The following is a 24,765-nucleotide window of genomic DNA, read 5'->3' as shown; positions in this document are numbered from 1 at the left end:
TAGCACGGATAGGTAGAAATGGCATATGAGGAGTGACGCAAAGCTTGCAGTGTTGTTTGGCTGTTTGCCCACCCATTGACTACCCATGTCCATGCCAATCCTTGTAACCATTCCCACCCAGTTCCTGTCCCCCCCCCTTCCTGCCCAAAACACTTCCTCATGGGAACTCTTTGAGCTCGCTTTAATCAGGTCTTATCAAACTTTGCACTCAAAGTGCCTGCCAGTGTTTTTTCAAAGCATTCTTCTGCGAGCTAATGAGTTGATTGGAATTATAAAATTGGTTTAATAAAAATGTCTTAACCAGGTCTGCCTTCAGCCACTTCATTTATAAGCACTATGTGTGTCCTTTGCTGAAGACTTGTTAAAAACACGCACTGACAAAGCCAGCTATTTTGGCTTGTGTATAAGTATTAAGCATTTACCAGGAACTTCTATTAGATGCCCAGGTACTTGCACCATTGTGCACCTGCTACCATCAATGGCCAGTTAATACCACTACGGATGTGCCTGGCAAGTGCCGTTCCCATGCCTTCACAAAAGCCCAAACTGTTGGCAATACAAATGCTTGTTCCTGCTGTCTTGGAAACACTCTGTAATCACATAGTGTGCCTTGCTTGCTTACTATTCAACAAGTTATCTAATTAAATAAAAAAGTGACAGCAGTTGCATGTCCACTGTGGTGTTGGCATTCCCTTTAGCGATCAGTTGCTTTTTATGTGTCCTTGAAAAGATATTCCGCAATGAAATCAAATACTGTGGTGTGTCTGCTAATGATTCTGATGTTGAGGGGCCCCCTTCCAAGACCCCGGCAATTGAGTTTCTTTTAATAAATGGAACTTCCAGAATACAATGTTCAACATCTCACTGCACTTTCCAATTAACTGTTTGATTGCCACTCAATATAACAGGCCTCTCCTTTTCTTTGATAGAGCCATTACTTTGGACAATCAGCTGGTGGTGCTTGCTCTGGCTGCCTCAGATGCCGGGCGCTACTATGTGCAGGCGGTCAACGAAAAGAACGGAGAAAACAAGACCAGCCCATTCCTCTACTTGAGCATCGCAAGTAAGTGCTTGGAAACCCTGGGGGGCGTTTGCAAGGAGCGTCGTCCATATATTACATGGCCACCATGTAGTTATGGTTAAGTTACTGTTTCCATAGGAAGAGCACTTTTTGGGCGGCTTATAATATATATATATATATATATATATTCAGTAGTGTGTCTTGGGGCTCTTAAATGGGCAGGTGGTCACACTTCCAGGGCCTTTGTTAAGACGGATTTCTGAACTCTGTCCTGGTGGCGCAGAAGTTCAGAAGGCCAACCTAATTACTTGGAACAGGGTAACCTCTGGACGAGCCAGACCAATCAAGGTAGCGATCGCGGCGGTCAAGACTAGGTCTCAAGAGGGGTGAGGGTGACTGAAAGCCCGCAATGAGCACACAAAGCAAGAACACTTACAAACTACTCCAAACAGGTGTTATATTAAAAATATATACACATGTATTCCAAGGCCTTTAAAACAATGACCGTAGCGAGAAAATCACAATATAACAATAGTAAACCAACACATACCATACCAATACAATATATATACAAATACAACAAGTCTCAAGCGTTATATGCACGAAATGTGTAGTCCACCTAAAAGGGAAGGAAAACAGGCAGTGCGAAATAATGCTTAGACCCAGTCCGCCTTCAGAGGCACCTAACTAGATGGAAGTCCTAGCCCTGCGAAGAGTGGAGCCTTGCGCTCAAAAGTACCTGCACACGCTGGTGCCAACGGGCAAAAGGAGAAGCTCTTCGAGGGAAATCAGGCAGTTCGGTTTAGTGCACAAAAGAAGAAGAACAAGTTCCGCGACTCAAGCGCAGCCTCCACAGTGGGCAGAAGCAGAGCGCGAGTACGGAAAAGGGCGCTGTTTTGACACAGCGGGGAAAAGCAATGGGCTCCTGCAGGAGGGCGACCAGATCCTAGCTATGCTACTCACCGGTCCCCGATGCAAGCAGACCCAGGCTTCTCCGTGTCAGTTTCAGTCACTGGCAGGTTCAGAAGAGCAGGGAACGCCTCGTCGTCGTGTTGAGTAAAAAGACGTCCCAATCGAAGAAACCCGCACAGTTTGTTACCACAGCAGGGCAACGGAGCGGTCGTGTGTATCTGAGCCAAATGTACACTACTCACTTCAGACCTGGGAACGCCAAATGTACGAAGCGTGTGAGAGTGACAAGGACTCGAAATACTACACAACCTGGCGGCGGTTACAGAGCAAGACTCCCGTGTAAGCTGGTCAGTCAGCTGGATGGCCCAGAGACGCTTCCGAAGGCTTACTGGCAGGAGATGGTGAAGATGCAGAGAATAGCTGTTCCCGCTATTCCAAGGGTCGAAGTACCAGTACAAGCCTTCTGGTTCGATCAAAGGTGAAAAGGGTTTCACAAGGCGACAGCAGTGCAGAGGAGAAGTCCTTCAGCGGGTCACCAGCGATTCCTCGGTTCAGCCTCTTGGTTGCAGGATACTTGGCTCCTGTATTCCTTTGTTCGTGAGAACTCAGGAGATCGACATGGTAGTGGTGTTTCCAGCCCCCTCTTATCCACGGTTCCCTTCGCGCCAAAACAGAGGGGACCCAATGGGAGATCCGCTCATCAACACTCACACCATTCGTGGACCAATCACGGACCACGGTGGTCCCAGCCATTCACACCACCCTAGACTCTCTGGCACCCAGGATGTGTATTGGGACCAGGCATCCCAGCCCACATCCTGGAGGCACACACAAGACATTTAGAAGCCCACGAAAGCATCCGTGTTTCGCGGGAAAGTACATGCCCAAATAAGGAAGGCCCCGGGTCGGCTCGACCTGGGGAAGGTGAAGGGAGCAAGACGGTCAGCGGACAGGACAAAGGAGCCTCGTGGTCTGGCCATTTTGGGAGCCAGGCCACCATTTTGGGTTAAGCGCGGAAAACGCGCTTAGAACGCCAAAAGGAGCTCAAAACACAAGAAACGATCGCTGCCACCATTCCCGTCCCTGAATCACTTGCACCGATCAGATACAATCCTAAACGAGTATCTAGGGTCTGTAGAAGGCTAGAGACCCAAGAGAGCTGTAACTTAACTTACAGTGCCCTCTTGTGTCATGTTGCACGAAAGCCGCAACATGATAAAAGAAACTACGGGAAACAGCGTTCCCCGGTACTGACTGTCTTAAGGGCATGTCAGTTTCCCCGTAAGAAAGGAGCGAAAGCCCAGAGGAGTGCGGCAGAAGGCTGCACTTCTCTGGCAAAGTCGAGAACAAGGTGAAAAACAACAGCAAAAAGTTTAGGGGTTGCCACATGGAAGGAAAATTACCTACAATTACGAAATCTTTCCTAACAGCCGCCACTTGTTCAGACACTTTACGCTAGAGCCGCTAAACATGCAGTACAGGAGTGTGTGCACTTATGAGCAGTGACCCCCGCTTCCTTGCCCCCACTGAGAGAACTGAATGCGGCTGTTCGATGTGTAAGATGTACTGCTGTTTAGAAACAACATCATGCAGTCTTTAAGCAAAGCTGGCTAACATGCATTGCCTGGATACAGGCTTGAGTAAGCAAGTGTTATTGATGTTTCCCAGTACATTATTCATCTCTGCATCAAGGTTTGGTGGGGTATGAGCAAGTAGTGCTGACTGCCTTTGGTACTGTCTACTCACTGGGACATAATGATCAAGCTAGCAGGTGTGGTGAGAAGGGAAATGTCTGTTCCTATTGTTTTGTGGTTTTATTTCTCCATTTTGATGGATAGGGATCCAGTGGATTAAATGTTTAATTTAAGGCTCATGTTAATTTGTAGCTTTCTACGTTGATAACTTGCCTTTCTTTGAAAAATATCTTTATGCGCTAGTTGTTTATCAAGTTCTGATTTTGCTTTTTTAACATGCAACCGCAATAGTTGAGTTTTCCCTTAGCTGAATTTGGAATGTGGCCAATGTTTGCAGATGTTTCGTTTTTCTTACTGCTGTTCAACTGTTACTGGTGTTAAAGGAAAGTGTGCGTGAAGCACCTCTTGCAAGGATGCTGAAGCTTCTAGTTTTAATGGTTAGAAACACATCACTCCAAAGAGATACCAATCCCGCTCCGCCTCCCACTACCGCTAGAATCCAAGCGCATACCTTCTACATTATGGAATTTAAGACCGCACAAACATTTGAGAGGAATAATTGCAATTCAATCTCGCCAAGCAGGTGTTCTCAGAAGACTGGTGTAGTATATTGTCACTGTTACTCTATCAGTATCCCATTTGATTGCCAACAATACCAGGGGCAGTATGATAGGTCTTCAATAGTATTTACAAAATACTTAGAGCATTTCCAGTGCCACTGCTCTAATTGAATAATTTCGTATTTTTGAAGCGTTGATTGTGACCATTGCTGGTATATGCAAGGAGCCGTCTATGATCACCTTAATAAATTACAGGCCAGCCGGGTAAGCATCCACCTTTGGAAGTCGTTTTCTTGAGGCATCCGATTCTTCGGCCACTGTGCACAACTTTCCAACTGTCTGAGATAATTGTGGTTGTGATATTTGCACATGTTTGTCTTTTTTTAAACAAGTTGCTCTGTAGTTTTCCCATAGGATCCTGGTCAATTTTAATAAAAGTAATGAAAAATAGCTTGCACACACTTATCTGCATCTGGCATATTACCTGCAATACTTTTACAGAGAACTTGAACCTTTTGCTCTCCAGATGTTTCAGACTACAACTACCATCGGCCTTAGTCAACATAGTTAATAGTGAAAGATCATGGGAGTTGTAGTACAAACCTTCTGGAACCCCACAGATTGCAGCCATCTTCTGCAAGATATTTTAAGTGCCGGGGTCTAGCTGGTTAAAAAGCACAAACTGGTTTCCAATAGAAAATGTGCATTTCAGTTACCAGGACCAGGAATTTCGAATCGTGCATGGTCCTGGGCATGCTACTGAGCTCACGCGCATCAGCCATGAAGACAGGGGAGACATTTAGTTGGGCTTGGGCCCCGCTTACAAGCTTCATTCTTTCGGCTGTATCGTCCGACACCATCCAAATATATGAGCACTGTCAAAACGTGTGATTCAATTGGCTCCCATTTAGGTTCAGTTTCAGATCACTATTGGCCCAGCAGAGAATGAATTGAGTCGATTTAGCTGGCGCCTTGCAGAGCCGAACAATGGTTTTCTATTGCTTCCATCTTAGTCATATGCCCGTAGAGGAATTTCTGATGGTTCGTTACCGTGTAGATGATTCTAAGCCTATTTAATTGGTGCCATTTTCTGTTGTTGATTGTTGTATGGCTGTCCCTTTCAGCGGAAGCTGTTTGAAGGGCCATCTGGTCGGTGATAGTAATAGATTCACTATATTAACTTTTTCATTAAGAACCTAATTATTCGGAAATCTGTTTTCATCCCACCAGGATCACTCAGCGACTGAACAGGCAAGTGCCTGGCTCTATTTGAATGCAACTTATGGCACTTGTATAGAGGCAAGTTTTTCACAGGTTGTCAACCGCTCCCTTGCTTCAAAGCTGACTGCAGTATAACCCTGTGTTCACTTTTTTTTTTTTTTTTTAGATAGTTGTGTTGGTGTGGTTCACCAACACAAGAATGGGAGCTAAATTTAAAAAGACATTCCAATCAAATATGTTTATTTGTTTTTGTTCTCACAATGCAGCCTGTTGCATTCTGTAAAGTGTGCATTATTCACCTATATGATCCTCTACAGAATGGTTTACTGAAAATGTTTTGCACCATTATCCTATGTAAAGATCATGCTTCGAGGCGAGAAACGAGGCAGGGGTTGAGTCTTCATGTGTCCAGGTCCTTGCCATTGCACTGACTCTTTGCTGTTGGCATTAGCTTATTGTACTGCCCTAACCGCGAGACTACCATGACGTGGGCATGATGGGCCGCCGCCAGTGTCGTCTCGCACAGGCCAAGAAAGGTTGCCAGGCAACATGGCACTCAGGATGGCATCTTAAGGATTCACTTTTGTACTGCAATCAACCTGCATCCCAAGCGCGCCCCTCATGTTGGTACCATTCATCTTGTGTTTCTCCCAGAGACATTGAAGTCACACATGACCTTGCAACGTGGGTTGCTGGTCGGGTGGGATCATTTCTAACCAGATGTTAAAAAGTCAACCAGTACAGGGGACTCCATTTCACATGATGTCAAACATCCTATGGCAATCCTTAGGAAAAGATCCAGCTACCCATCCATTGACATTTGTATAGAAGCTTCTAAAATCATAATTTTTGTCATGGATGCTAAATTTTACCAGTAAAGACATTGACAGATTTGTATTTAATTAATCGTTTAGGAAACTAGAGGTAGTAGGGGAAGGGAGGTGCTATTACATGAACACAAAACACACCATATAATGTTCTTTTTCTGTGAATTTCGAATACATTGTGAAAACCCTTACTCCATCCATGAAGGTTGCACACGGCAAGAGGTTGAATCTCTCCATTGTATTTACAGGTTGTATTGTTTAGTGCAATAAACCTGATTATTAGCGAGATAAACTGCTTATTTTAAGAAGTTGGAGCCCCCCCCCTACCGTTCAGGACTTCAATACTCGGGTCCTTTCCCTCATCTTAGAGAGGCTAGACTGTGGGCCTTCCTTAAAAGTGGGCATGCTTTAATGTTGCGTGTCCCTGCTCAAAGAACTCTGCCTATCTTTGCCCTAATGTTGGTTGCTCCTGCTAAAAGAACTCTGCCTATCTTTGCCGTAATGTTGGTTGCTCCTGCTAAAAGAACTCTGCATATTTTTGCCGTAATGTTGGTTGCTCTTGCTAAAAGAACCCTGCATAGCTTTGCCATACTGTTAGTTGGTCCTGCTGAATGAACTCTGCATATCTTTGCATAATGTTGGTTGCTCTTGCTAAACAAACTCTGCATAGTTTTGCCGCCATAATGTGAGTTGGTCCTGCTAAAAGAACTCTTCATACCTTTGCATAATGTTGGTTGCTCCTGCTAAACGTACTTTGCATACATGTGCTGTTATGTTGCTGTGTCCCTGCTCAAAGAACTCTGCATACCTTTGCATAATGTTGGTTGCTCCTGCTCAAATAACTCTGCATACCTTTGAATAATGTTGGTTTTCCCTGCTATAAGAACTCTGCATATATTTATTGTAATGTTGGTTGGCCATGCTAAAAGTACTCTGCATACCTTTGCTCTAATGTTAATTGGCCCTGCTAAAATAACTGTGCTTGCCTTTGCTGCAATGTTGGTTGGCCTTGCTAAAAGAACTCTGGAGACCTCTGTTGTTATGTTGGTTGTCCCTGCTAAACGAACTCTGCAAACAAACTCTTGGTTGGCCCTGCTAAACGAACTCTCCAAACAAACTCTGCAGACCTCTGTTGTAATGTTGGTTGGCCCTGCTAAACGATCTCTGCAAAACAACTCTGCAGACCTCTGTTTTAATGTTGGTTGGCCCTGCTAAACGAACTCTGCAGACCTCTGGTGTAATACAAACGAACTTTGCAGACCTCTGTTGTAATGTTGGTTGGCCCTGCTAAACGAAATGTGCAGACGAACTCTGCAGACCTCTGATGTAATGCAGACGAACTCTGCAGACCACTGTTGTAATGTTGGTTGGCCCTTTTAAACGAACTCTGCAGACCTCTGGTGTAATACAGACAAACTCTGCAGACCTCTGTTGTAATGTTGGTTGGCCCTGCTAAACGAAATCTGCAGACGAACTCTGCAGACCTCTGGTGTAATGCAGACAAACTCTGCAGACCTCTGTTGTAATGTTGGTTGGCCCTGCTAAACGAACTCTGCAGACGAACTCTGTAGACCTCTGGTGTAATGCAGACACACTCTGCAGACCTCTGCTGTAATGTTGGTTGGCCCTGCTAAACGAACTCTGCAGACCTCTGTTGTAATGTTGCAGACCTCTGTTGTAATGTTGATTGGCCCTGCTAAACGAACTCTGCAGACAAACTCTGCAGACCTCTGTTGTAATGTTGGTTGGCCTTGCTAAACGCACTCTGCAGACAAACTCTGCAGACCTCTGTTGTAATGTTGGTTGGCCCTGCTAAACGAAATCTGCAGACGAACTCTGCAGACCTCTGTTGTAATGTTGGTTGGCCCTGCTAAAAAAACTCTGCAGACAAACCCTGCAGACCTTTGTTGTAATGTTGGTTGGCCCTGCTAAACGAACTCTGAAAACCTTTGCCAGAAGTGAGAGCCATGCTATAACCGACACTGATTACCTGGAAAGCAGATATCACTGGGCCGCTGTTATTTTGCTAACAACCTGATGCTCTCTGAGGGGATGATTATATATTCTAGGAGTAAACATCTCGTTATCATTTAATTCTTTCTATATTATTGCTGCTGGGTCTGTGAAACTGTCAGCCAGTCCCCATCCTGGCCGCTGGAGCCCAGCATCTCACCCGATCTTCTGCTAGGGACAAATCATCTCAAAAATAACCTTTTAAAAATGGTCATTTGCCTTACGATAGACTTAATGTTAAATTACCAATAATCACCTTTGTTCTAGTGCGTCTTCTGCAACCATATTGAATACCACGTTAGTTCTGTTTTATTCTTTTCGTGTCTTTTCTTTAAATAGTGGCATTTGTATACGGCACTGCGAATCTCTTTGGATTATGGAGGGTACATGGTAAAACATGTAAGTAAAACGCAAAAGGTGGGATATGGTACAGCCCTTTTTAAGAAGCAGGTGGATATTTTCTTTGCATGTGTGCATGGCAGGATAATGGGCAAGGTGTGTAGACTCTATTAAGAGGGCTACTAAAGTCGTGGTGTTAGTAAAGGCACGGAGGGGTGTATTATGCAGTCTTGTTTTGTCTAATTACTGCAGAGACCTTCACTTTTTTATTTACCTATAGAAGAAATGGTAGCTTCCTCTGATTTGCACGCGGACATTTAGCAATCTCTTAAACGGTGCCCCCCATCTATCGGTCTGAATTATCCAGGAAGTCATGCTCCTCCAGTTGTGCCTGGAACATCTGGAATGTTACTCATCCTACCTGCCTCCAGTGGTGTTGCCCTTCTAATCCCCTCAGGGCAGCAGGGCTATGATTGTGGCCTGGGGTACCGGCCTGTATAACCCGCGTCCAATCCTTCAGGCCTCTGGTCTCTTGCTATGCCTTGTGCTGCAAAACCTGGCCAGCACTTTCCCGTCACTCGGCCCACTCAGAGGCAGATTTAAGGCAAAGGGCTTCTTGGGCAAGAAGGACAAAAAGGGATCCTGTGGGTACCCCAGCAAGCGACGTTGAGGGGGTTTGGGGTGTTGTCCCAACTGTTTACCCTGGCAGCGCATAACTACCAGCCTTAAAAATGTAGGAGCCAGAGACCCAGGGACCTTGAAAAAAATGGCCAAAATGTGCATTTCAATGTAAGGCGGCAAATCATGTTTACGTCATTTGTTTTACTTCTCCATTGTAATATTAAGCCGTCTGGTGAGTTTAACCCAAAACCGGAACACCAAGAGCCCTGGACTACGAAATATACCAGGACTCTTGGACTGCGATTGATCATCACCGGTCACTGCTAATAATAATAAGAAAAAATATTATTATTATTTTTATGCCTTTTATTGAGCACAGACCTAGCTTTGAGAAGCAAGAGCGCATTACAGAGGTGTACAATACACAACAGAGCGCTTTACAGGGCTATACACAGTGCCTTAAGTGGCACTACAAAATGAACCGGGGCCCATCAAGGGGGCGTGGCCTAACAGCGGGGGTCCCGCTGGCCGTTAGGCCACGCCCCCCTGACGAGCCTCGGCTCAATGGGCTACTGGCACCCCTACCAGGCAGCCTTTTGCAGAGATCAGCACCCTCTCCCCCAGGGCTTTAAGTGGGGTAAGAAATCGAGGGGGGCCCTCATTTGGGGGTGTGTGGCTTGTGGGAGGGGCGTGGCCTAAAAAGTACGCAAACCGTAGGGTATACACACAAATATATATAAATGTTATATTTGTGTGTGTACCTTACTATGGTGTGTGTACAGTACACACACCATAGTAAGGTACACACACAAATATAACATTTATGTTACAAATATGTAACATATTTCTATGTTTAGAAAAGATGGCTTGCACAGTACACACACCATAGTAAGGTACGCACACAAATATATAACATTTATATATATTTGTGTGCACAATTCAAGCCGTCTTTTATAAAGCTTTCACTAAGGACAAAATTGTCCGTCGGCAAAGCTTTATAAAAGATGGCTTGAAATGTGTACTTTCAAAGCCATCTTTTATAAACCTCGAAATATGTCGAGGAATCCCCAGGTTCGCCGAGGGTTAAAGACACCTCGGCGACCTGGGGAAACAAAGGGACAGTAACTGCCTCTGGTGACCTCTCGCGCGAGGGGTCACCAGATGCAGTTACTATGACTGACAGAAGTGGCAGCCAGTCACAGCGTCGCTGTGGTTGGCTGCCACTTTTGTCAGATCGCCTGACTTCATGGCAGGCGCATGCATCTCCCGTCGCGGCTGCGGCCGCGACGGGATAATGCATCCTGCCGATGTTGCGGGCGGTGGGACGGGGCCCCGGCTCAGCCCCACTTTTTGGAGACTGCCGGGGCCCGGCCCCGGCAGGCACCGGCCCACTTTAAGCACTGCTCTCCCCACAAGGGAAAGGGTGCTGATCTCTGCATTTATTTTCTATAGGCTTGCCTGGAGATAGCGTCTCGCCTATTCAGCGTTAATGGTGGCGCTGCCCCTCGCCAGCTGGGGAGGGGCAGCGTCACCATTAAGGCTGAAAGGGTGAGGCTGCTGGAAGCAGAGGCCTTTTTCCTAAAGACTGAAACTCCCGCAAATCCGCGGGAGCTTCAGTATTTAGAAAGCAAGGCCTCTGCTTCCAGCGGCCTCATGTTTCTCTCCATAATGGTGGCGCCGGCCCACAGCAATCTCTTGCTTAAAGGGATGCCTTGAAGGTGCGGCGCCACCATTATGGCTGAAAGGCATTTTTTTCTGAAGCCTGAAGCTCTCGCACACGAGCGAGAGCTTCAGGCTGTAGAAAAAAAAAAAGCCTTTTCGTGTAGTAGCCCGGGCTGCCAGGGGAGAATAGTGGGCCCCGGCAGGGCCCCGCCTCAAAACGAAATTTCTGAGTATGCCGAGGCGCAGGCCCCGGCCCACTTAAAGCCCTGGCTATACAACAGTACACATGCATAACGGAGCGCTTTACAAGGGTTTACAACAGTACAGGTGTCTAACAGAGTGCTTTTCTGACGTAACAATAGAATCGATATACAGTGGGGTGGTAGGATACAGAGGGGCATAGAGGAGGTGTACAGCTGTACAGGGTGGAGAGGGGCGTACAGCATCCAGCGAGTCCGGTTATTCAGGGGCGACGTGATGGACTAGGTGTTGAGGAGTAAATACTCCTTGAAGAGAGGGGTCTTGCGTTATTTTCTGAATTGTAAAAGTGTGGGGGAGAGTTAGATGCTGAAGGGGAGGAGGTTCCATAGTCTTGGGACATAGACAGCGGAGGTGTGTTTAAAATGTCAATATCCATGGGCCGGCAAGGTGAACTAGGCGTCATTTAGAATTCGCTGGTTGTCGCCAACATCTAAGCCTTGACTCAGGATGAGCCTGCTCAGGAGTGTGACCCTCAGACCCAATCATGGTCTCAGGCTCTGAGTCGAAATATGTTGAGTATTTCTCACTGTGTCATTATTTCAGTTTTTTACGCTAAGTCACAGCTAACTGAATTTGGTAAAACAAGCAAAATCTTTTCCAAGTGCAAACAATGTTTGTAGTGGGTGCAGCAGGATTCCTTTGTAAACATTACTTCTCATCGATCGCCACTAGCCTAATGCCTATTCGCACCAAGGAAAGATAGATTGACCAATCATAATCTGCCTTTCCCAGGGGCAATTGGGCATTCACCGCCCGCGGTAATACAAACACAAAGTCAACAAAAATGGCCACCATTAAGATAGGAAAGGGACTAGGTCTCTTTTCGGATGACAGCAGCCATTTTGGAACTTGTTTTCCATGGCTGCGGTCATCAGAAAAGGGACCTAGTCCCTTTTCCGTTTTAAAGTTGGTGGGCATTTTTTTGGTAATTTTTTTTTTCTCCAACAGGAGATGGGCTTGCGCTGAACTCATCTCCCTTCAGATGAAAAAAAAAAGAAAATTATCTGCACCCTGGTAAATCCCAGGGTGTGAATAGCTTTCACCTAGTGCTGAGGAAAAACATGTCCAAAAAATGGCTGCCATCCTTAAAGTAGAATAGGCACTAGGCCCCTTTTCGGATGACGGTGGCCATTTTGGTACTTGTTTTCCATGCCTGCCGTCATCTGTAAAAGAGACCCAGTCTCTTTTCCATTTTAATGGCGGCAGCCATTTTTTTGTCCCTTTTTCTTTTCCTCCGAAGGGAGATGGGCTTGCGCTGTGCTCATTTCCCGTCAAACGGAGAAAAAAGAAAACTATCCCCATCCCGGTAAATCCCAGGGTATGAATAGCTTTCAAGCCCCTGCTGGGAGGGTGGACATGCCGTTTAATGGCCCGCAGCCCGAGCTGAGTCCCTCGTTCGCTTTGGCCTACCAAAGCTTGAGTTGGCGCGCCGTTAAACCGCATGTCCGCCCCCCACCTGGAGTGTGAAAGCTATAAACTGCTCATTTACCCAAAGTTTACACACGCTCCACTCTTCTTGCACACATTTTACTGCTGACGTCTGTTTGTTGTTCCCATATTAAAAAAAGGTTCTGCATGCTCAGGCTTCGTGACAAAACATAGAAAAGTACAGTGAAAGCATTGTTGTCCGGCACTATAGTGGATCCAGCGGCGACAGATAACCACGCATGTTGGTTAACATAACGTTGGTTTTCCGTGTGGATAAAAGCCTTTATATCTAACAAAAAGGTCTGAACAACAGAGCTTCACAGCCTTCTTTTCATCACTCTGCCACATGGAACCTCGGTTATCTGGCCTCCAATGTTCTACCCTGAAATGCCATTCACTGGGATGATACTAGTGCTGTCAATGATAGGGTCTGGTCAATAGAGCATTCCAGTTAATAGAGTGCTGGACAACAGTGACTGAATGGTCCTTTAATGGCCCAGTAGCATTTGCAGTCACATTTACGATCTGTTCAATTGGGGGTGTTCATATCTCTTTGAAGAGATCATTTAAGGTTATTTAAGGTGATGATTTCAGTTGTGTACTCTCAGAGCGGGTGTTGCTTGGGCTGGCTGCTTTATGATTTGTTTTCTTGCACTGCAAAATCTGGAATCTATGCTTTCTGGCCTTAAACTTTATCTGGAATCTTATTTACCTGAATGGTAATGACGCGTGGTGCAACTTAATGCATTCATCTGGTTAACGGGATGCCACAGAACACAGATTTCACTGTGGTTTAAACATGTATGTTGAAACATTGTTCTCTTTGTTTTTCTAATTCTTTGGGCAATATTTAACCACTTCTTTTAATAGTCCTGTGTTCTAGGAAATTTTAAGCTAATTTGGGCAGAGAGGTGAAAGACATAGGAGGCCTCATCTCGCTATTCAGCTTCTGCTTCTGCCAAGCCCGCCACCCACCATGAATTCCACTACCTTCCGGGGCCTTCATGATGTAGCATTCTGACGGGGAAGCCCACCGGCATGGGCCGACATGGTTTTGATGCTTGGGCTTCTTTGCTAAAAGCAGAAGGTCAGGAGAGTGCAAAGATGAAGAGATTGTTCTTGAGTTGGGCATCCACAGCACCCAAAGGTCAGTTTGCAAAAGACCCGCCGGAGTGAAGAAGTTACCAACGGTGCAACTGATGGTATAAATACCGGGGTAGGAAGGAACCGCAGTAGGAAGGATTTAGCTGTGCTGCCATGTCTGCTGTAAAATTGCGCTCAACTCTTTGCAGGGTTCTATGAAGGTTCTATGTTCTTACGTCGCCGGGTTTTTTTTCGCCAAGTTTTTTTGCTGAAAACTATAGGCTGAAAAAACTCATCAAATAGTTTTTGATATTTGAGGGGTTCTGTTGAGCAGAAGCAGCTGAGCTGCCTCTAGCATCTGAATTCCAAAGTAAAAAAAAGAATAAAAAAGACATTTTGCCAGGGACCAAAGCGGTAACACCACAGATGATTCATTAGTTTACTTTTACTTTTAATGTTTTCTATTTATATATTGCAGCCATGGGCCCTTAGGCATTAGGGCGCGTAACAAGACGGACAACAAGAAACTCAAAGTTTCTAGTAGGTGAGGTCAGAGTACAGAACTAGTCCCATAGGAGGGAGGGAGGGGACGTGTCCAGTCAAGTCAGGGTCTCGTTAAATTGGCAGAGGGTGCACGTTGTCGTGTACTGTCAGAGTTGTGTCCAATCCTCCTTGTGTGAGGCATATGCTGGGGGACAGAGGGGCGTGACTATCCGCTTTATTGACAACAAGCTCTACCACCAACAATGTTACTGTTGTGAAGTCTGCAGAAGTCGTCTAGGAAGAGTTGTGTGCCTGGGGTCTGAGCACAGGCCATGGCATAGTACTGGGTGCTAGAGGCACGGCGCATAGCAGCAAAGGGATTTTTTATTTTGCTTGTGCAGACCAATGAGGGACTACGAATTGCCATCTGTGCCTCCTAAATACGCTATTCTTGGATTGAGCAGTGCAATCTGAGCTTGCGTCTGCGTAAGGATTGGAATTTAAATAACCAACACGTTTTCAGGGCATGTATATTGCGTCAGCTCCCATCTAACTCCATGGACCAACACATCGGGCCTGATTTACAAAAAGCATTTTATAATGCACAATCCCATTGAATAAACATTTAGTAAATGAGGCCCATCGTCTTATAAGGGACATTACCGTACAAGGAGAACCTCAGACATGAAGCAGCATGGGGTGTGCACGCTCAGGATGAGGCTGGGTTACAGGAAACAGAATGTGCTGAGGAGGGGGAGGGGGAGGATGGAATTCTGTAATGGAATTCTGTAATTGGGACTGTGCCCGAGAGCACTCTGTACCCCAGGGCTTTAAATGGACCTGTCCTAATCAGCCCTGTGTCCCTTCACTTCTCATTTTTGCCAACACTCAGAACCAGGACTTCTCCAAGCTGAAGGAGAGTACTGGTACTCAAGTGGTGTGGAGGAAATTAAAGCATTGTCCTAAACTGTACAATGAAGCAAGTCTAAGCACTGCTGATTTTACTGTGGCAAGCAGGGCCTGCTCACGCTTCCTCCCTCTGTCACCTGCTGTGTCCCATTAGGTATCCTACCCGCCCCACCCTGCTCAACAAAGACCCAGAGCCGCCAGAGTGCCTCCCACCTGAGCCAGCCCACTGCCATGTACAATACCTTCAGTGGCCATGTACAACCAGAAATCTCATGTTCCATTGTGCACTTGCTGTGGCAGTGCATTATGTATTCAGTACATTAGAGTAATGCAGGCTCACACACTGTGGGATGGCATGTGTATTTGGTGCTGTGCATAGACCTCAAATGTTAACTCCCCCGGAAAGAGCGTGGCTGCAGAGAACTGAATCGCTTCTGTTTTTAATGGCCTTCTATAAGTGTACTTTCATGAAGGACTGCAGTTTAGGTCATTGAATGCACATGTGTGAGGGCCAGATACTGTTGTCAGGTGTGCTTATGTTCTGGTGCACATCAGCATTAATGCCTATGGGTGTTTGCAGTGGACCTGAACAAGCAGCTGAGAATTGGCGGGGTCGTTAGGTTTATTTAATAGAGGTGTGTTGAGTGTGCCTTGTGTCATTGGAGCTATCTATGAGGTATTCGACCATCCGCATGGGAAGAGTGCGCTCGCCCGTTTTATTTTTGTTTGTTTAAAAGAATGAATGATGGGAAATCAACCACCGTAAATATGTGGGTGCATTCCCGCACATATTTTCCACGCTCACCCCACAGCAGAAAAATAGTCATGTTCTCTGGGAGGACAGACCTTACGAGCGCCTCTCTCCACTGTCATGTGTAGCTGCCACCTGACTGCCGCGGGTACATAGCCTTTGACTGTGGGCAGCCTAATTAGATTTTCATGGCCCCATGGATTTGCATCTCCATTGTCGAACCTTGCTGGTGGCAGTGAATACTGAAGAATGTTAATAAGCAGGCCTCTGAGAAGGCATGGGTGCAGGAAGTGACAATGGAGACCAGACACCAACATCTGTTTGTAATGCAATGTGTCAACTTGTTACCAACACCCCTCCTTGTTATGAAAGGGAAGTGGATGTCCTGTCTGGAATCACTCCTTTCAGATCAGGGAAGTATGTGAATTGTAGGAGACGAAAGTCTGCCTGCAACCCCCAACTTCAAAGTAGGCCCATGTTGTGAATAAGCGCCGCATAGGGGTCACTTCATTAGGGAGGCACTTTGATGTACAGCAGACAGGAAGATGTGTGGGACTTAGAAGTATAGGTTGTCATCCTTCCCCTGTCTGTTGCCAAGCACTCTGATTCTGACCTGAAGCATCACTGAAGATTGTTGGTGGAGACCCAGGATTGGTTCACTTAAGTTAGGCTGGGCCTACACCAATCCCTGGCCCTGTTTGGATTTAATTGAGGGATGAGCCCCTCACCGATCAGATCATCGGAAGACTTTGCAAGGAGTAATACGAAGGATTCATTTGGACCCCAGCTGAAGGTACAATCTACCTTACATCTTCCGTCAGTGAAGAAAGGCCAGGAGTTCCAAGAGGGAAGCAAGATCCCTCCCCTGAACATCTCCCAGGGAGGAAGATACTGGACTCTGAGGACTGGTCCAGAAGCTCCAGAAACAGTACCCAGCCAGCACACAGCTTTCCTTGCTAGGTTCTGACAGCAAGTTTCTTAGGTGGGAAGTGCCAAAGAGTCTCTGGACAAAGGACAAGGCTGTTGCCTGCTAAAACCCTCCTGAGCTTTGGGTCATCTGCCTTGAAAGGATACAAACCCTGAGAATAAACTAAGAGGAGTGCCACACAAGCATCATCTAGCATCCATCTTCTTAAGGACAATTTCGAGGCAGTCGAGTCCTCGACCCGCATCCGGCTGCACCGTGGACTGTTGTCACGCCGCAGTCGCCAGAGCCATCCGGGACGCCTCAACCAGCATTCCAGATCTGCCAACCAGCGCAGAGACTCTTGGAACCGAGCTGCCGCACCGGACAGCCTGCAGACGTCTGTCCAGCCTCGCTTGCCGAACTGCCTGCTGCCTGGTACATGCAGCTGTCTCACACCACTAACTCTGTCGTATGGGTTGCAGAGCGTCCTGGAACTGCCTCTACGCTGTCAGCACCAAGAACTTCTTCGGCACCAGGTACAGTGTGGTTCTGTGCCCCTGGTCCTTCTCTGAAGGCCCCTAGAGACAGTTACAACCCTTTGCCCCTTTGGTGTTGAAACCAATAACCTTGAACTGTAAGACTGATTACTTTACCAGCTACCATCCTGTCAGTATGCAGAGTGCATCACTTTCCTTTGTGAAAGTGTCCTCTGTGTTCCTTTATAGTGTGAGTTGTAATTATAGTGTGCAAGAACTGTCTGTTGTAGTAATGATAAAGTAGATATTTTTATATAACCTTGACTGGACGGTCCCTTTTATCATTGGGTAATAATTCTTACTCTTACGTCCTGTCCCCTTTCCTCCGTACTGCATGGGCATCCCTTCCAAGGGACGGGAGATGGAACCTTTTTCACCAGAAAAACCTTTTTCCCCCTTTAAATTTAGAGGCGCACAGGGGTGCGGCCTTGGGAGCATATGATACCCTAACCCTGCCCACCGGCGCAACTCCTCAGTCCCCTTTTCTGCGTCACCAGGAACGGTCCGATTTCACCAGCGTTCCTGGGTTTGGCTTCAGCCATGTAATACCATGCGCTCGTCCCCGAATTCTTCTTCTATCTTTTTGTCTTCTTTGTCATTCAGGTACGAAGTCCTCCGGCGTCACGTTCCTCCCCGGCGCATGTCGACTTCAGTGGGCTTCAGCAGGTGTACAGGCTGCGAGGGGCTCTTTCCTACATCTGTCCCCCACATTCTTTGCCTTCGCTGCCTTGGCCCTGACCATGGCTGGCAAGGTTGTACCAAATGCGAAGCACTGAAGAACAGGCTAACTAGGTGGAGAGAGTTCTTCGAAAGATCGCCTCCAGAGGACTTGAAAAACTTTGTCAAGCAGAGATCGAGGTACAAGGGTGGGCCGCTATTTTCCATCGCACAGTGTAAGGGCGAATCCTTCCAGAGGAAATGCCCAAGCGGGAGGAACCGTTTGGGTTCTACTACCAGCACACACACCGAGGCTAGTCCAGCTACTAGCCTCATGGCTGAGGGGTTGTCATATCCTTCCGGAATCAGTGCTGAGGGACGTCAAGGTTGCTTTATTGGGTGTGAACCCGAGGGGCAATGCCCTAGTACCAGCTCAATGTCCAAGGGGGTGCCTGCACGCAGCACAACCAGCGACATTGCCGAGGGCAACATGCCTTCCAGACCCAGACCTGAGGTGCAGGGTAGGCCTCATGCTCCACAACCAAGAGTCCTGGCGGATACCGGGCCCAGGGAGCCAGGCACCATGACTTTGGCACGTTGCACGCGGCTCAACAAAATGGCTGCTGTGCCAGAAAACATGGCTGCTCGTCCAATGCCACTCCTAGGAACAGAGCAGGCGGGTGAACGAGTTTCAAGGTGAGACTGGTGTCAACCAGATATGTGGCCTACAGTTTATCCATCAGCAGCGCAGGGCAGGTTTCCCCTGCTACCTAGACAGAGTGTGCTTCGGCCCCAGCAGCCCCCAGCCGCTCCGTCACTATCTCATGCCTCCTCTTCTGGCTCCGAAGACAGGTTCTTTGAAAGGTTCTTGTCGCTGATGCGAACTCCCCTTATGGAGGCCATCGTATGGGATACTGTAAGGGATTTGCTCCCTGCGGTCACTCCACCTACGCCCCTATTCATTCCTCCCATGGCTCCAGTGCCACAGGCCGCAGCGCAGCTCCAGCTGCCCCTTCCGGCTCCTTCGTCCGGCTTCCCTGCCTCCCACAGTACAGGCGGTTCCACACCAGCCTCCGGTCTCCTCACTGCAGCCCACGGCGCGCAGCGCTCCTCCACCCGCTCTGGACCAGCCAGACACTGTGGTGGACACAGACGAGACGAGCACCCCGTCGTCAGCGAAGGCCTTCCACGACAGGCTTGCAGGTTTGGCAGAATTTTTGGGCCCTCCTCAACCTGAGGTTGAGCAGCCTGAAGAGGAGGTCTTGGCAGAAGTCCTCACCCTACGCCCCCCTACCAAAACGGGTATTCCGATGCAGAAGGATATCGTGGCGCTGGCCAAGAAGGGATGGCTCAAGCCACACTCGGCCCAACCTGTCAATCGGTGCCTCGATGCCAAGTATAGACAGATGGAAGGGGATATCATCGTGTTATCAACACACCCCTAGCCGTATTCTTCGGTGATCGCTGCAGCATCACTCTACTCTAAGCCTCAGTCGTCCTTAGCCACCTCGTCTTCAGCACTGGTAGGCAAGGAGGAGAAGATCCTAGAGGCGTACGGGAAAAAGCTGTACTCGAACACCTCCCTGAACCTGCGTCAGGATTTTCGTCATACAAAAAGAACCAGGCTGGCGTGAGAGTTGTTTTGGACCTATCCACCCTCAACCTCTCCCTCCCTCTTCAGAAATTCAAGATGGTTACGCCAGTACTCATTGTGGAGACACTAGACAGGGGAGACTGGATGCGCTCCCTGGATCTGAAGGACGCCCACATACACGTTCCGATTTGGCAACCTCATCGCTCCTTCTACACTTCAGGATCATGGGCTGTCATTTCCAGGACACAGTGCTACCTTTTGGCCTCAACTCAGGCCCCAGGGTATTTACCAGACTCATGAATGCAGTGGCAGCCCTCCTCAGGTCCCAGGGCCACAATTTCTACCCGTACCTGGATGAATGGCTCATCAGGGCGAGATCCCCAGAGGGGGTTACCCACACTTCCTCTGCGTTTATGAACATTCCCCATGACCTGGGGTTCACTATCAACATCAAGAAGTCTCAGCTTCAGCCCACACAGAACCGCACCTTCCTGGGCCTCATCTGGGATACGAGCTCCGAGAAGGTATTTCCATCAGACGACAAGATTATGTCCCTTAAGAAGGCCACTACACACTTCCTTACCAGTGTAGGGAGCTCGGACGGGTGGTTCCAACACCTACTGGGTATCATGGCAGTGGTCCTCCTGGACGTGCCACACAAGAGGCTCCTGATAAGGAGATTAAAGCTGCACTTTGCAGCCTCTTGAATCAGGAGAGGGGCTCCCAAGCGGAGCTGGTCAGCATAGTGCCTTCTCTCCACTCAGACCTCACATGGTGTTCTAGGGACTGCAACCTGTGGACGGGCAGGCCCTTACAGCAACCCTCTCTGCAGGTCATCATCACTATGGACTCCTCCCTAGAGGGCTGGGGAGCCATGCTGGACAGCCACACCGTCCACAGAGTTTGAACCCGGCAGGAGTCACATATCAACTGGCTGGATCTCAGGGCCATTTGGTTAGCCCTCAGAGTCTTCCTTCCACTCATTGGGGGCAAGACCGTCCTTATCTAGACCGACAACTCCACCAGCATGTACTATGTCAACAAGGAGGGAGGTACAAGGTCTCCTCCGCCTTGCAGCCTAGTCGTCGGCATGTGGGAATGGGCCCTGGAAAACAACATCTACCTCACCGCCGTCCGCTTCCCTGGGGAGGCCAACTTGAAAGCGGACAAGTTCAGCAGGCTGAGAGCGGAAAATTACGAATGGCAATTGAATAACCTGGTGCTGCAGGTGGTCTTCAACACATGGGGCCATCCTCAGGTGGATCTATTTGCCTCCTGGAAGAACAGGAAGTGCCTTCATCTCGCATCCTGGCAGGGGCTGGGCCCCGGCTCCCTGGGAGACACATTGCAGATTCAATGGGAAGGCATGACAGCATATGCTTTTCCTCCCACACCCCTGATCCCCAGGGTACTCCGCAAGATGAAGGAAGCTTGTCAGCTCAGCATTATCTTGATAGCTCCTTGGTGGCCAGCGAGGTTGTGGTTCTTAGGACTGCTCAGCCTCACGGACAGGCCACCCATTCACCTTCCACTGGGTCCGGTACTGATCCTGTCCCAGCTGGAGCGCAGGGTTCTCCACCCCGTGCATCAGAAGTTAGCCCTTGCAGGGTGGTTCCTGCGCAGATCACCCTCAAGCTGCTGAGTCTCTCACAGGCTAACCTGGAGATCAATCAGGATGCCAGGAGCAAGGCTAGCAGGAGCCAATACAAAAGCAAATGGAGCAGTTTCTGTCACTGGACGGACTCTAAGGAGATCGACCTCCTTACGTGCACGCTGGACGACTTGCTCTCCATCTCGGCACACCTCACACACTCAGGCATTCAGGTGGACACATCTCGCACCTACCTGCCAGCCGTATGGGCCTACAGAAATTCGGTGGAGCAGCTCTTCTCCTCCAACCCGATTGTCAAGAAACATCTGGCAGAATTGTACAGGCTTTACCCGCCCATCAAGAGACCACACCCCGTGTGGGACCTCAATGTGGTGTTGGGCGCCTTGGCGCACAAACCAATTGAGCAAATGGCATTCCGCGGACATCAGGCTGGTCCCCATCAAGACTGCTTTGCTGGTGGGACTTACCTCTGCTCGCAGAGTTAGTGAGATCCAGGCTCTCGTGGCCTCAGAACCTTACACCACTTTCCACAGGATAAGGTGGTCGTGCGGATTCACCCGGCGTTCCTACCTAAGGTACCCTCCTCCTTTTACCTAAATGAGGAAATAGTCTTACCTACGTTCTTCGCCGACCCCAAGGACGAGGCTCAGAGAGTCTTGCACTGTCTGGATGTCAGACGCGCTCTGAAAATCTATCTGGACATGACCAAGGCCTTCCGCAAGTCAGACTTTTTGTCACCTTTGGGGGCTCCAGACCCGGTTATCAGGCAACCAAGGTGTCTATTGCACGATTGATGGATGCAGCAATCAAAGAGGCCTATGAGGGCCAGCACAAACGACTGCCAGCCAGCATGCACACTCATGCGGTCAGAGCCAAGGCCATGGCCATGGCCATGGCCTTCCAGTGCCAGGTTCCGTGGCAAGTCATAAGCAGGGCGGCTACCTGGGCCACCCCTTCGATTTCTGTAAGCCCTACTGTTTGGACGCCAACGCTAAATCAGACGTGGCCTTCGGATAGGCGGTTCTAAGGAACTTATTTGCTTAAGGAGGGTCTCCTCTCCACCCTGGGGCTACGTTCAGTTGTAATCGCCCATGCAGTATGGAGGAAAGGGGATTGGGACGTAAGAGTAATTATGTACTCTTAGTCCTTAGTCCCCTTTCCTCCATACATCCCACCATCCTCCCCCTAATAATACTGGTGTCATTAGGCAATGTTAAATATTGTCAACGCGTCAATGGGGACTGAGGATAGGCGCTGGTGGGCAGGGTCAGGGTAGCACATGCTTCCAGGGACGCACCCCTGCAAGCCTCTAAATTTAAAGGGGAAGAAGGTTTTTCTGGTGAAAAAGGTTCCATCTCCCGTCCCTTGGAAGGGACGCCCATGCAGTATGGCATTAGGCACTACAGTAACTCATAATATTTTCGCTGTTACAACTAACCAACGATCCATGACCTTGCCGAGATAAGCGTGCAATTCCGTCCACGTTACCAAAATTGGACAAGGAGGTCTTATAATTCACTTGTATTCCAACCTGTTTGGATCCATTCTGGTGTACTAGAGGTGTGGGGTTGATTGATGGTTTAGAAACCGATATTGATCCCTGGACCACTGGTGCCCCGGGAAGTTGATTTGTCACACTATCATTGTTCGGAAAGTTTTCTTGTGTTCAAATCGACATTGAACTACACTAGTTGTGCAACAACTTTCTTCTCCGGTCTACGAAAGTGTGAGCACCACACACCATGGGTAATAATAAGCAGCGCTCAGATGCCTGAGGGTTTCTAGCACTATATAAATTCTAAATTATTATTATTATTTGTCTGATTTTCCCACCAAAACCAAGATGTGATATGTTGCCCACAATAAAACATTAAGAGCAGTGTATTAAGATGAGCAGATTTCATGTCAAGGCCTACATCTATGTGCTTGATGCTTCATCCACTTGGCTGCGATGTTTCAGAGTGCCAGGCTCCCACGTCCCCTGGCTTCAAATGATGTACTTAGGCAAAGAATGAAAGAGAGGATGAGAGCACAACTAGAGTAGGGGAGGGGTCCGTGCACCGCAAGAGAGACCAAAATAAAAGGGCATAGTGACACCCAAAGCGCTAGACACACCCAGAGGTCGAAGTGGGCGGGAGCGGTGCTCCTATACTTTTTATTTTTAAATTATACTGTTCCTATACTTTTATTTTAAAAATAAACCGTTCTGGAATGGTTTTGTTTTAAAATGAAAGTGTAGGAAGAATGTGAAGCTTGCACTTCAGTGCACTGAACATTCCCATAAATATCAGGTTTGTTTGTTTGGGGGTTTGGATTGTGTGTCGGAGGGGGTGTGGCGATGGGGTGTGTGAGGAGCAGGGAACATAGTTCCACTACTTCTTTTCGTACACTTCGACCACTGGACACACCTAGAATGTCAGACAAATTAGAGAACGAGAACTAGAGAAATAGGGGAACTGAGATTGTGATTGATATAAATGGGTCGGGAGCCCTGTCAGGCCCGGCATGGGGCCAATATTTGTACCTTGCTTGGGCCCACTAAAAGGTTTCATTGGCGGTATCTGCACTGCTGTCTACTTAGTTTTTAAAAACGTAACGCCTGTATAATCTGAAGGACAGGGAAATAAAGAGATTTTGCCCAGTGCACCCTTTCATAGTTTGGCCTATTTGATGGTGTTTAAGCACCACCTACAAGCCAAAACTATTTTTTTGGAGTACAGGTAGGAGGGAGATACATGTGAGGAGGGACACACAAGGGTGTGAGTGTTGTTTGGCTATTTACCCACCCATTGACTGTCCATGGTCATGCTAACCCTTACGGCCATTCCCACCCGCCCAGAACACACCCTCTTGTGATCTCTTTGAGTCTGCTCTAGTAAGCAATAGGATCATGCTTTGGACAGTCAGTGTATTCTCTAAGCAATCGACAGAAAGTTGATGGCTTGATTGGAGCTGTAAATGGCTAGTGGTGTGATGAAAATGTCTCAGCAAAGATGGCCATTAGCATTACATCTTGATTTATATCTCTTCCTTGCACTGATCTCCTGCAAAAACAAGCACTGGGAAAGCCAACCATTTTAGCTTGAGATATTAGGCAAAGAGGCATTACCAGGTCCTGCCATCAGATGCCCAAGTAATTCTAGCTCTTGCAATCTTATTGCTAGGTAGTACCATTATACCAGTGCGTAGGAAATTCCTAACCCATATGTACACAAAATCCCAAACTGTTGGCTTTGCCAATGCTTTTTTAGGCAAACACTGAAGACAGTTTAGAAGAACCTCGGTCTAGAATTTCCAAAAACGGCAATTTAGCCACTTCAGTGCTCTCCTATGTCCTGCTTCTTTTGATTCGGCCATTTCAGACACTGGAGTTCCAGTAAGACGTGAAGGTAGATATTGTAACGTGTGGTTACATCATACTGATTTCATTATACGTGCAGCACTTTGACCTCAGTCGGCACATGTTTGCTTAACAGAAGTCTCTTTCATTTTCTCACAATCGAGTTCTGCGTCTTCGTCGCCAGTCGAATGCACTTGGCAATTCCGTTTCCTGAGATAACGACTGCACATTATTTTTTTATAGCATTGTATCTCCAAAGCATTGAAGCGCTGATAACATAACGGCATAACCCCAGGTAAGTGCCCTCCACTTAACGGCTGCGAATGATGAAAGC

At 47.8% G+C, this 24,765-nt stretch overlaps 1 protein-coding gene across 1 annotated transcript in view; it reads left to right on the top strand.

Annotated features, from left to right (window-relative positions):
* Positions 1-24,765, top strand: part of SDK1 (sidekick cell adhesion molecule 1) — a 2,988,580-nt gene that overhangs the window by 1,413,638 nt on the left and 1,550,177 nt on the right. Inside the window, exon 5 of the mRNA XM_069647588.1 lies at positions 930-1,063. Within this exon, the coding sequence (XP_069503689.1) occupies positions 930-1,063 (134 nt within the window). The remainder of the gene's footprint in view (positions 1-929; positions 1,064-24,765) is intronic.

The sequence above is a fragment of the Ambystoma mexicanum genome, chromosome 2q (assembly GCF_040938575.1).
Source record: "Ambystoma mexicanum isolate Mex_15411 chromosome 2q, UKY_AmexF1_1, whole genome shotgun sequence".
NCBI classification, from domain to species: Eukaryota; Metazoa; Chordata; class Amphibia; order Caudata; family Ambystomatidae; genus Ambystoma; species Ambystoma mexicanum.
The sequence above is the reverse complement of the archived record's forward strand: the minus strand, read 5'-3'. Positions and strand labels throughout refer to the sequence as shown.